We start from the raw sequence: 12,583 nt of genomic DNA on the forward strand, positions 1-12,583 counted from the left end.
AATCACCCTGCCACTCACCAGCAGTGAGACTTTACACAAGTACTTCCCTTGATGTATCCCAGGGCCTCCTCTATAAAGTGTGGTTAAGTATCACTTCTAATAGGATAATTATAAGGAGGAAGGAGTAACCATTAAAAGCATAAAAAGGTATTGCTTAAGTGACATTTATGGGTCTTCTCTGAGCAAATCTCATCTTCTCACCTACATAGCACTCACTCCCTTGCACTGCCTGTTTGCTTCACTCCTTCTTTCCTTCTTTGCCAGTTACAGTTCTGCCCATCCTTCAAGGCTTTTCTTTTCTCAAATGCTACCTTCTCCATGAATGTAGTCTGTGTTTTTTTTTTAATTTGATTTTAAAGAGAGAAAGGAAGGGAGAGAGAGAGAGAGAGAGAGAGAGAGAGAAGAGGAGAGGAGAGGAGAGGAGAGGAGAGGAGAGGAGAGGAGAGGAGAGGAGAGGAGAGGAGAGGAGAGGAGAGGAGAGGAGAGGAGAGGAGAGGAGAGGAGAGGAGAGGAGAGGAGAGGAGAGGAGAGGAGAGGAGAGGAGAGGAGAGGAGAGGAGAGGAGAGGAGAGGAGAGGAGAGGAGAGGAGAGGAGAGGAGAGGAGAGGAGAGGAGAGGAGAGGAGAGGAGAGGAGAGGAGAGGAGAGGAGAGGAGAGGAGAGGAGAGGAGAGGAGAGGAGAGGAGAGGAGAGGAGAGGAGAGGAGAGGAGAGGAGAGGAGAGGAGAGGAGAGGAGAGGAGAGGAGAGGAGAGGAGAGGAGAGGAGAGGAGAGGAGAGGAGAGGAGAGGAGAGGAGAGGAGAGGAGAGGAGAGGAGATGTGAAAGAGACAGATAGATTGGTTGCCTCCCACATTCGCCCTGACAGGGGCCTGTGATTGAACCTGCAATCCAGGTATGTACTCTTGACTGGGAACTCAACTGGAGACCCTTTGATGCACAGGCTGATGCTCTAACCATTGAACCACCGACCAGGGCATCCATTTACTCTTGAGTAAATTTTCCAACCACAGATTCCTCCTTCTTCTGACCTGTATTACTTATAAATTATTCATTCCTATCTTATATCTCTTGCCACATTCTATTTTGTATTTAGGCTAACTGTATTTATGTCTTATTTCTCTTCCTAGATTGTATGGTCTTATGATCAGGGACCATATTCTCTTTGTTTTTCCTAAAATACCATATACTACTGTACTTTACCCATCATAGATGCTCTATTAATATTTATTGGATAAATGATTGGATAGTATATTAGGTCTTTCTCTCCAATGCCAGATTTATAATTTATTGTTAACATAAGGAAATATTTTCTTTAAAGTAGTAAAATATTCAGGAGTCTCCATATGACCATGTCTTTTATCTTCTTTTCTAGAAATATATTTTTTTCTATTTATCCTTAGTTTACTTATGTTAATAATTACTGCTCGTATTATATTCAGAGAAGGAAAGCAACAGTATAATTACAACATACATTGAAGCATATATTTATTTGGCCTTTAGTGAATATTGGTGAATTTATATAGCCAGAGATTTATTTGGGTGGCTTCTCTTTTTCCTCCTTTTCCTCCTCAACCTTCTCCTTATCCTCACCATTATTATCACTTTAATAAATTCACTGAAGCACCAACCCTTTATTAATTATTAAAAGAACACATTGCAGCCTGAGAGACAACACATGTGCAGAATTCATCCTTCTTATTGGAGTGACACTAAGCTCCACAGCCCAAGCCCACAGACACACGCTGTTGTTTGTTTCAAAAGTCCTCGTGCATTATTAGCCCACATAGCTGATATATTTCTCCCCTTTTGCTCAGGTTCCTTTTCTTGTGTGTATAGCATGTGGAACATGATCTTGACTCATTGTTAAAACTTCCCTTGGCTGTATTTTTAAGAACTGGTGTCTGAGTTATTAGTCAGTGGTAGAATTTGTGGTGTGTAAAATGAACTCCCTTGAATGCTTCCTCAGACGAGGTGGGATTGTCAGCTCTCACCAGTTCAAAGATGTCAGCTCTTCTTATAAGTAAAGCCCATACACCTGGCAGTTTAGCTCCTGTCTCCTTCAACTGAAGTTTGAAGGTGAGGTCTTAAATTGTAATATTTGCTAATGGTTTCTTATTAAGTACCGCGGGGCTAACCGATTGCGCCATTGGAGCTCCGGCTAATGGTTTCTTTCTTAGCTTCTTTTCATATTATACTTAGTTAAGGGTACAATAGTGAACTGAATTAAAGATCATAGGTCTTGTTAATGTGCTTTTAATAGCAGTTAAAACTAGTTTTTTTGTTTGTTTTTCAGCTTAATCCTGATTATCGAGATGCCCAAAATGAAGGAAAAAATGTGGTGAGTAGAATTGTTCTCCCCTCCCCCACCCCCAGCAAATCCCAAACATATTGTTTATATTTTATATGAACAAATTGAAAAGTTAATAGGAAATTTCAAGACTAGGGTCTCTGAAGGAGAGTCTCTGAGTAGAGGCTGTGGATCAAAGCTAAAAGGGAAAAGATGAACGATATGGCTTAGATTATAAGGTGTCTACTAGTGGGTATTTAGGGAGATTTCTAGCAACTTGAAGGCCATTTGTGATTGAACACTGAAGACGGCTAGCATCTGAGAGATATGGTGGGTCTCAATTTAGTTTTCAGAATTGAAAAGAAATTAGGCAGGAGAAATGGAATTATGGCATCATGTTTAAATAGGACAGTAGGACTAAATAGGACAGTAGAACTATCTTTTTTTTTTTTTATTCGGGGTAATCTGTGTTCTACTTACAGGGGGACATTGAAGCATCAAATAACTAGATGACTAATTTTTCTGATATTCTAAAGTGTGTTACTCAAAGGGCATCATATCAAAGCTTCAAATAGTGCAATTGAATTGAATTGAATTTCTGAGCTCATCTCCTTTCAGCTACATACTATTTGGTGCTGCTGCTAATAATTCTGGGCAGAGCCGAGTGGGAGAATAGAGCGTATGAAGGTTTATGGAGCAGCATAAAGAATATAAGTAATAAATCCCTGATGAAGTTCACTCTTTGTGTTAGTCAAGCTTTTACTTAGACGTGATAGATTTTTTTTCCTTTTGATTCTGGAATATAATTTCTTTATTCACCTCTAAAGGTGAGAAAGAGCACTCTTTTGTTTGAGCAATACTCTGATTGCAGGTCACACAGGTGGTTCTGCCTTTGCTGTGGGACTTTATGACTGGATGTCATCTGTCATCTCAGAGACACATCCAAATGGAGGCATCTCATTCTATTCTTTTCCTCTCCCAAAATCCCCAGCTTGAGAGTAAATAAAACCTAGAATATGGAACAATAAAGCTAACAATATGGCTCCTCATTTTATAGACCATTTACCACCTAGCAATAATTACGTTTCTGTGTATAAAAACAACAAAGGAGCAGTTCGAGTTTCACCTATGAAAAATGAAACCAATTTCCCAAAGCAGAACAGAATTCTCTCTCACCTCAGATCTGGGCTCCAGTATGCCTGGGTTCACTGTGGCCGTGCTAATTATTTTCTTTCCAAATTTTCCCTGTGTTGTCTGTTTAATATCCAGTTAATGTTTTTCCTGTAATATATCAACTTGTATCAAAACTCTGCCTTCCATGTTTGAAGTGTCAAAGGTTAATGCATGGTGCTGCTGAAATGAGGTGATGTGTGTCAGAGCTCCCATTAAGACCCAAATTGCTGTATTTATTCTACAAAAGAGCCTATTATTTCCAATCTTACAAATGTGTGGCATCCACAGGGACTCTGTAAACACTGGAGCTGTGTCAAGCCCGGCCCGGGAACCTGACAGTCATTCGTTTCTTCTCCTTGAAAGGCTGCTCATTCCTTCAAATGGCTCCTTGAAGGGGGTTTTTGGGGAGTGGCACCGCGCGTTTGAACATGACCATATTTATGTGGGATGTGATCTGATGTTTTCAAGGGAGCGTCTTTTGTCTGTGCTGAGGATTCTTGAGCTCAGCAATACCGATGTCTTAGGTCCGATGATTCTTTGTCGTGGGGGGCTTTCCTTTGCATTGTGGGATGTTCAGCAGCCTCCATGGGCTCTATACTCACTGGATGCTAGCAAGGGCTCCCCCTGTCCCAAGCTGCAGAACTCTAAGTGTATCTGGAAATTGCCAAATGCCCTTTTGGGGGCCAGACTTCTTCCTGTTGAGAACCATCAGTCTTTTAAAAAATATATATATATTTTTATTGATTTTACAGAGAGGAAGGGAGAGGGATAAAGAGTTAGAAACATCGATGAGAGAGAAACATCGATCAGCTGCCTCCTGCACACCCCCTACTGGGGATCGAGCCCGCAACCTTGGTGCAAACCTTTGACCGGAATCGAACCTGGACCCCTTCAGTCCATGGGCCAAAGCTCTATCCACTGAGCCAAACCGGTTAGGATGAAAATCATCAGTCTTTGTGTATAAACATACAGAAACAAAAATGTTCTAGGAACTATGAAACTTTGCTGAAATATACTTGAAAATTCTATTCTGTAGAATTTTTTTTTTTGGGGGGGGGGCGGTGGGTGGGTTGGTGGGTACCAGATTCTGAAAGAAGACCCCCACATTTCCTTGAGTTTTACTATATATTCATCAATGGTAGTGTGATAAGGAAAAGAAAAAGAGGTCCTACTAGGGTTTAGTTTGAGAATAACAGATTGTTGAGGAATCATGGCAAAAGAAGTGTGTGCAGCTTTAAATGGCAGGATTGTGTCTGTTACATAAAGCCAGCAGGCAGAGCCCCCGAGGGTCTGGACAGAAACACAGATGCCTGCACATCATTATGCTGCTGTGGCCTCACACAGGTCTGAATCAGCCCTGCAAACGCATACATTGTTTCTTACAGAATGTCTCTGGCTCCTGACAGCAGAATTGCAACGTGATGTCTCTGCTAACAATCCGATGACTCACAAATGAGTCAACAGAGAAGGTGTTACAGGAGGCTAACTGCTGTGCTGCCACCGCGGGTCCCAGGACAGGCAGGGGAGCCAGGCAGGCCATAAGTTTACTGGGCCTGATTTTCATAAGGGATTTTCACCTCCTGTAACCCGGGAGGCTGCATGCCTTCTCTTCCAAGTGAAAATGCTAGTTTTATAAGAGCCCAGCAGACATGGTTAATTTTCTGAGGCCCTGCATTCCCTAAATGGAGTGTTTTGGGTAGCCAGCTGATGTTAAATTTAACACCTGTCTAAGCTCGGCCGTACCTTCATGGATCCTCATGATGCAAGAGGGAGGGCACTGTGCTTCTGTAATTCTCTGTGGGGAGCTAGTGCTTTTGTGTCTTTTTCTTACTTAAAAAATGATGTGGGTTTATATACAAAAGCCACAAGCACATCATTTTGAGCAGAACTGTCTTTGTGTTATAGGAATATATGACCGATTTTCTTGTACAATGAAGCTTGAGCCATACGTTTAAAACTTGTATACTTATAGCTCATTATTTATATTTTACTCTTTAAAAATTTTGAGGGGCTGGCTTGAATTTTACTGTCACACTGTTTCCGAAGGAGAGTTTAAGCAAATTCACAGAGTGAAAGAGATTGGAAGCAGAAAATTTAAGAATGCAGCACTCTTTAAAAATTTCTTAACAGGTTAAAAGCTCTTATTCACACTAACAATTATTAGGCTATTTATAAACACAACTTATCTATTCATTAAAGCTTTTTCCTCCAAGGACCTAAGTAAATTATTTAGTGGTACAATAGTACATTCCTCTTATCCTATGTAATTAAAATTGGGTCTTAAATAGTGAGTAATTCAGAGTGACCTTTTAAAATTAGCCCCAAGAAGTGAGGTTTTTCTATGCTTGGAAAAGATTTTTATTGTTCAGTGTAAAATAGGTCTCTGACTACTTTTGTTGGGACCCCAACTGGGAGATGTTACCAAGGAGGATTGGGTAGGAGGGCCATCTCAAGGAACCTGGACCTGCTTTCCTTTTATAAGTCTAGAAAATTGATTTCATTAGCATTGAAAAAAGGGGGTGCATACAGGTATATCGGCTCTTGCTAAATGAACTCACAGATGACTGATGTATAAACCACAATGCCAACTTTCAATTGCTAGGTATATCTAAATCATTGGATCAGTTAATGCATTTTCTTTGAAGGAAATCTATATTAAAAGCTAAATTATAATTATAAGATGGGTGTGCAGGGCTTAGGAAATTAGATGACACTTATTCCTTTTAGACATACAGGATTCCTCCAAAAAGCCTGGAATGCTAATTTGTTGCATCGACTCTCGGCAATGGTGAGAAGACGGTTACCATCCCCTCAAAGAGCTATATTTGTTACATTCCCCCTCCCCCCTAGGCCCTGGCAATCACGAATCTGCTGTCGCTATGGAGTTGCCTATTCTGGACACTTCATATATGGACTCATACGATATGTGGCTTTTTGGGTCTGGCTTCTTTCACTTAGCACAGTGTTTTCAAGGTTCATGTAAGTTGTAGAATGTATCTGTATTTCATTCTTTTTTTTATGACCGAATAATATTCCATTGTGCATATACCACATTTTGTTTATCCATTCACCATTTGATAGACATTTGGGTTCTTTCTACGTTTTGGCTGTTATAAATAATGCTGCTACCAACATTCATGTACAAGTTTTTCTGTGGTCCATGAGTGTTATGATTTCTCTACACCCTCACCAATAGTTGTCAGTGTCTGTCTCTTTGACTATAGCTGCCCTTGTCCATTTAACTAATTAAATTAATTAGTTAAATTAATGATGCTGAGCATCATAGCATGTGCTTTTTGTCCATTTGTATGTCTCCTATGGAGAAATGTGTATTAAAATCCTTTGCTCAATTTTTAATTGGGTTGTCTTTTTACGATTGAGTTGTAAGTATTTATATATTCTGGATATAATTCTCTTTTCAGATATATGATTTACAAATATTTTCTTGACTCTGGAGTTTTTAATAGACACTATTTTTTTAGAGTAGTTCTAGGTTCAAAGCAAAACCCTGGCAGTTTCTCTGCCTGTTCACAGTTCAGAGGTGCTACCAGCTTGAGCGGCATTTGCAGAAGACATCGGAATGAAATTGCAAGCGTTTTCTGGTGCAAGGAACATGATATTCACAATCTTGGGATGAAAATGCAAGTGAATGTTTTGCAGTGATCAGGTGTAATATTTCATTGTCATAGCAGCCATTAAACAAATGCTTGTGGTTGGATATGGTCTGCATTCGTTTGCCTTTTGAGCAGCTTCCTGTGATGGTACAAAATGGTGCTCTCTTTCTCTGTCTGTCTCTCATTTTAAAATTTAATTTGTTTCAATAAATATGTATAAGTAATTACATTTATGTACTTAATTACCACGCTTATATTATGTTTTGGTTTCTTGTGCATCAAATTCTTCCATGGAGGATTGGGACATGGGGAAGTTCAAGTAGAAATACCTAATCATCAATCTTGTGTGGTTGCCTGCTAAAATGGTAAGGGTGACCTAGAAATATTGACTGAGTGTCACATCATCATGAAGGATTTTATTTGTGAAGGTCTCACTTTATTTCACTTCATGTGCTAGTATAGTATGTTCTTGGTTCCAATGGAACAAGCCAATGAATTGAATAGGAATGTTGCGGGTGATTCTCCTTCTCTCCAGGTTAATGTCCCGTTTATGGTTTTGGATTTAGGCAGGAGCTCTGAAACACTGTCATGCTTACTCTTTGACTTATGACATCTATATGACTCAACACACTAGTTCTTCCTTGTGTTTGTTTTAAATGTGGAATGGTCAAAATTACTACTGTGTAAATAGGGTTAGTAAAGGAAGGGAACGTAACTAATGTGACTTTTAGTGCCCGGATGATTTGGCCAGATCCTGCCACCCCTCCAAGGGTGTGAGGCTTAGCACTGTTGATAATAATTGCCTCAAAGGCTGTCCGGCCTGATCTGCTATTTTTGGTTCATGTGAAATACACATCGCTGTAACCCAATGAAGAAATAACATGCAGATTTAAACCTTATATTCCAGATAACTGGAGAGTTTAGTTAGAAGTCTGGTAAAAGTAAATAGTCTTGTATCTGCTCAACAGAGAGATGGAGATCTTCCCACGTCGAAGAAGAAACGCCAGGCAGGGGAGAAGATCATGTACACCTTGGTCTCGGTCCCACATGGGAATGACATTGCGTCCCTTTTTGAACTGGATGCCACCACCCTTCAGAGAGCTGACTGCCTGGTTCCTAGGTAAGAAAATAAGTGATGGTTAAGGGATAGTGTTTCTTTGAATAAATTCACTGAAAGGTAAAATATTAAAACCATAATGTTATATAATTTTTGTGATATAAAGGGAGAGAGCATAAGTGAAGAACAAGTGTGTAACAAATCATGCCTCTTTCGTGAGTAGGTTAACATAGTTTGCTTTATTTTTGTAAATAATTAAAATGTGCTTGACCAAAGGAATTCTGAAAAATGTATAGCAATCATTTATTGTTGCTTGTATGGATTTTGGTTACTAAAATGAGTAATAATCTAGAAGCTTTCTATTAATATTGATATAATTTATTTTTATTATGATAAATCCCAGATAGCTTTCATTAATTCATTTATTCATTTAGTCAGTCAACAAATCTTTATTGAACATCGATTAAATTCTAGGCATTGCACTTGGCTTTGGGAAGACAACACTGAACACACTGGTTATTCACTTAAATTTAAATGAGGAAGAGAGGTGATATACAAACATTAAATATAAGGTCAGGTAATGAAAATGCTTTGAAAAAATGCAGAGTTTGGAGAGAGTTCGATTACGTATGAGTATTCCGAAATAGCCTCTGATTTAGGACATTTGAGAAACTATCTGAATGATTTCAGGAATCAGTCCTCTATATTAGGAGTGTTGTAAGCAGCAGGAATATGAAATGGAAGCATCTTGAAATTTACCAAGAATTCTGAAGGGCCAGCTGGGAGACAAGTTGGACCTAAGTGAGCAAGAGGAAGAGAGAGGAAGATTGGTAATGTGGTAGCCAGAACCTAATGTAAGAAAATATCTTACATTCTTTTGCTTGTATTTGATTACTTTAGTAAACCTCTTTTGCCTACACCTGTCTACCTTCCATCAATAATATGATGATGCATTCTCTTAGATAAGCGATTTACAACCTTTTTCATCTCATGGCACACAAACTAATTACTAAAATTCTGTTTCACACCAAAAAATATATCATATTTTTTCCCCGATCTGACAGAAAAATAGGTCTAATTTGATTTCATTCACACTAGACAGCTATTGTTGTGTTGGCTGTTGTCATTTTTCTATTGGACAGCGTAAGGGAAAAGAGGTCAGCTGTTGCATGTTTTAAAAATTTCTTGCGGCACGCCAGTTGAAAATCGCTGCTTTAGATGCATAGATGAGTCTTGCCCATGTTATTATGTCTAGTGGATGGTTCTAAATTGTCCTTGATAGAGCATTATTGTACTTGGCCTTGGTCAAATGACAGTGGTGAGACGTATGGTACTTACACAAAATGCGGACATTATAGGTTGCTTTCAGGGAGTTTAATACGCTGCCATTCTAACACTGCTGAGGAACACTGCTCCTTGAACTTCCCAGAGGCTTTCGTGGTTGTTCTCCTTCAGGAGAAATATTGCCAGATCTTGGCTTCCTGCGAGGTATACCTCACTCTTCCCTGTTCTGCTGGCCTGTAAAGAGATTCCCTCTGAAGGTGTTACCTGACCCAGGCCTCCAGCCTTCTCTTCTCAGTATTGGGATCTTAATCCTCATAAGACTTTCATCCTTTTAAATTTAAAAGCAAAATGGAGTCCTTCTTGAACTCTAACCAAGAAAGTTTGCTTAGGGAAGTGATGAAAAGCTCTCTCTATAAAGTGCACAGACCCATGACAAATCCCTGAGCCTTGCTTTATCTGAAAGCGTTAATCTATTACTATTTAGTAGAACCTTTGAAGCCTTTCTCAGTGTTAAACAGAGTTTTGTATGAACAGATTCGCTTGTCATTAATTATATTAAAGCTAATGTTAATGAACACTTAATAATAACTACACTTATGCTAAAGCTCTTGAGCACTTTCTAAGTGCTAAGCCCTGCCAAGTCCTTATTTAGTCCTGGCAGCACACTTACAAACAAGGAACGAGAGACAGAGAGCGGGGCTTTTCAAGTTGACTGTATATTGTAATCACCTGGGTAGCACTGGGATCTGTGCTCTGACCAGTGCAGCCAGAGTTTAGGCTGTGGGATGCAGGCTTTACTTTTTAAAATCATTACCCAGGTATTTGATCCTGAAGTGTGGGAACTAAAAAATCTATACTCTTAACCACTATGCTACAGTGCCTTCATGTTTTAGACATTCAGATTATATCGAGACCTTAATAGCAATACATTTGCGTGGCAAATGAAGGAGTTATTCATTTTCAGAATTCTTGCAAACTGTAAAATTATACGTAAGTGTAGTATCTTTAGTTTGGGACCCAGCAATCTAGGTTGACTCAGCATCTATTGAACAAGTATAGGCGTAAGAGTAGGGGCAACAGCCACAGGGCTGAATAAGATGTGGCCCACACTTTCCAGATGCTTAAAAGACAGTTGGGAAGACAAGTGAATCCAAATAACATCTCGTGGGTAAATCTATGCAGAAGATGATAAAACAGTTATTTTGAAATTTCTGATGATTTGGACAGTGGTTGGCTTTTGCTATTTTAGATTTTTGAAAAACCAGTCTTTATTTTATTTACTTTTATGAATGAGGAGAACCATGAAGTTGAATGAACCTCTTACTTTCTCTGAGGCCCTTGGCATTTTAGTTGACTTTCTTTTATTGCTTTCTGTCTCATGTTCTATGACTCATGTATGTCTTACATTTCCTACTAAATTCTCAGGAACTTGAAAGCAGAGGACTTACCACAATGGTACTCTTTTAATTGACAAACTCATTTATGTTCATGAAATGATAAGAGAAGATTCACTAACAAGGATGATATTTGAGTTGGAAGAAGTTCTAGCTGTTCTTTCTCAGGCACTCTCACGGTTCATATACAGTTGATTCTTATTATTCCCAGCACCCTGAAGTAGCAACTACTGAGCCATTGCTCATCGGGGAAATACACAGTTAGGTTCCTGTGAGCCTCTGGTCACAGTATTTTTGGCAGTCATTGAACACATAACCTTGTTTTATGTATATTTCTGTTTAAAGACACCTTATTTAATCTCTGTTGTTGATTCCTTAACATTGAACTCACAGCTGTTAGCACTACAGTTCATGTCTGAATGAAGCTTATCTAACAGGAGTATTTTCTCCTAAAGGCACAGCAGAGCCTTGCTCTTGGGTATAGTAAACCGCACCGTGTTTGGGAACTGTTTAAAACAAGTGTGGAATCCATGAATAATGAGATCATAATGAGATCAACGGTGTATACTTTTACATGCAGATGATTAAACTGAGTGTCGGCCTGCTGACTGAAGGGTCCTGGGTTTGATTCCGGTCAAGGGCACATACCTTGGTTGCAGGTTTGATCTCTGGTCCTGGTTGTGGCATGTGCAGAAGGCAACCAATCTGATGTGTCTCACATTGATGTTTCTCTCTCTCTGTCTTTCCCTCTCCCTTCACTTTTTCTAAAATCAATAGAAAAATATCCTCGAGTGAGGATTAACCCCCTCTCCCCTCCCCCCCCCCAAAAAGGACTGCTGTCAGCAGTTTTAACTGAGTTGGTTACTTGATCAGTGCTTGTCACATTAGCATCTATCAGAATTTCATGGAGCGCCTGTTAAAATACTCATTGTTGGGCCTTACCCTCTGAGTTCCTGAGTCAGTGGATGAGGATGAAGCCTCAGAATTTGCATTTCTAACAAGTTCTCAGTTGATTCTGATACTGCTGGTCACACTTAGGTAATAATACTGCGTGCATTGAAAGAGTCTATAGTTCAGAAATTTTCCTTCAACCTGACTGATCAATACTTGAGTCAATTACTAGTCTAAAATATATCTGTATTCATATTGTGTATGAAATTGTTAAATATGTTAATATGTAAGTGGGTTAACTTTATATTGTGTTTTATATTATTTTGCTTTTAGGAACTCCTACGTTCGGTTAAGACATTTATGTACCAACACATGGGTCACCAGCACTAGTATCCCTATAGACACAGATGAAGAGAGGCCTGTTATGTTGAAGGTAAATGTTCCTGAAAATGGTTTGATTTTCAGCCAAATGTTGTGTGAATAGGATTAAGGGGTGACTGACATATTTCTTTCAATCCATCCTCACCCGTATTAGAGAGTATTGCAACTCATTTCATCACGCTCTCGTGTCTGCCAGCTGCTTAGGTAGCTGAGCTAAGTGGCTTGGCTTTGGCAGGGCTGTGAGGCTGAGGAGGATGCGGCACAGATACCCAAGGGTGGGGGCAGCCTGGAGAAAGGGGAGAAGATTCCAGGACTGCACTTTCTCTGTTGAGACCGAAGCAAAGAGCAAGTGTGATAGGGATGCGTTTGGGGACAAGGCAGGATGTGGCCATGGACAATCTGTGTTCCTTTCGCCTTTTATAGAAGGTGTTGTGGGTGGGAATTCTGTGTTTGCATGATCTACTCCTGTTTTGCATTTCTTAAACCGTACTAAGGCGTATTGGT

General features: G+C 39.6%; 1 protein-coding gene across 1 annotated transcript in view; it reads left to right on the plus strand.

The window, feature by feature from the left end:
- The window catches only part of ITPR2 (inositol 1,4,5-trisphosphate receptor type 2), a 423,569-nt gene that overhangs the window by 109,193 nt on the left and 301,793 nt on the right, over window positions 1–12,583 (plus strand). Inside the window, exons 10-12 of the mRNA XM_081114981.1 lie at window positions 2,292–2,336; window positions 8,041–8,192; window positions 12,032–12,131. Of these exons, the coding sequence (XP_080971107.1) occupies window positions 2,292–2,336; window positions 8,041–8,192; window positions 12,032–12,131 (297 nt within the window). The remainder of the gene's footprint in view (window positions 1–2,291; window positions 2,337–8,040; window positions 8,193–12,031; window positions 12,132–12,583) is intronic.

The sequence above is a fragment of the Myotis nattereri genome (genome assembly GCF_964212035.1).
Source record: "Myotis nattereri genome assembly, chromosome: 2".
Taxonomy (NCBI): domain Eukaryota; kingdom Metazoa; phylum Chordata; class Mammalia; order Chiroptera; family Vespertilionidae; genus Myotis; species Myotis nattereri.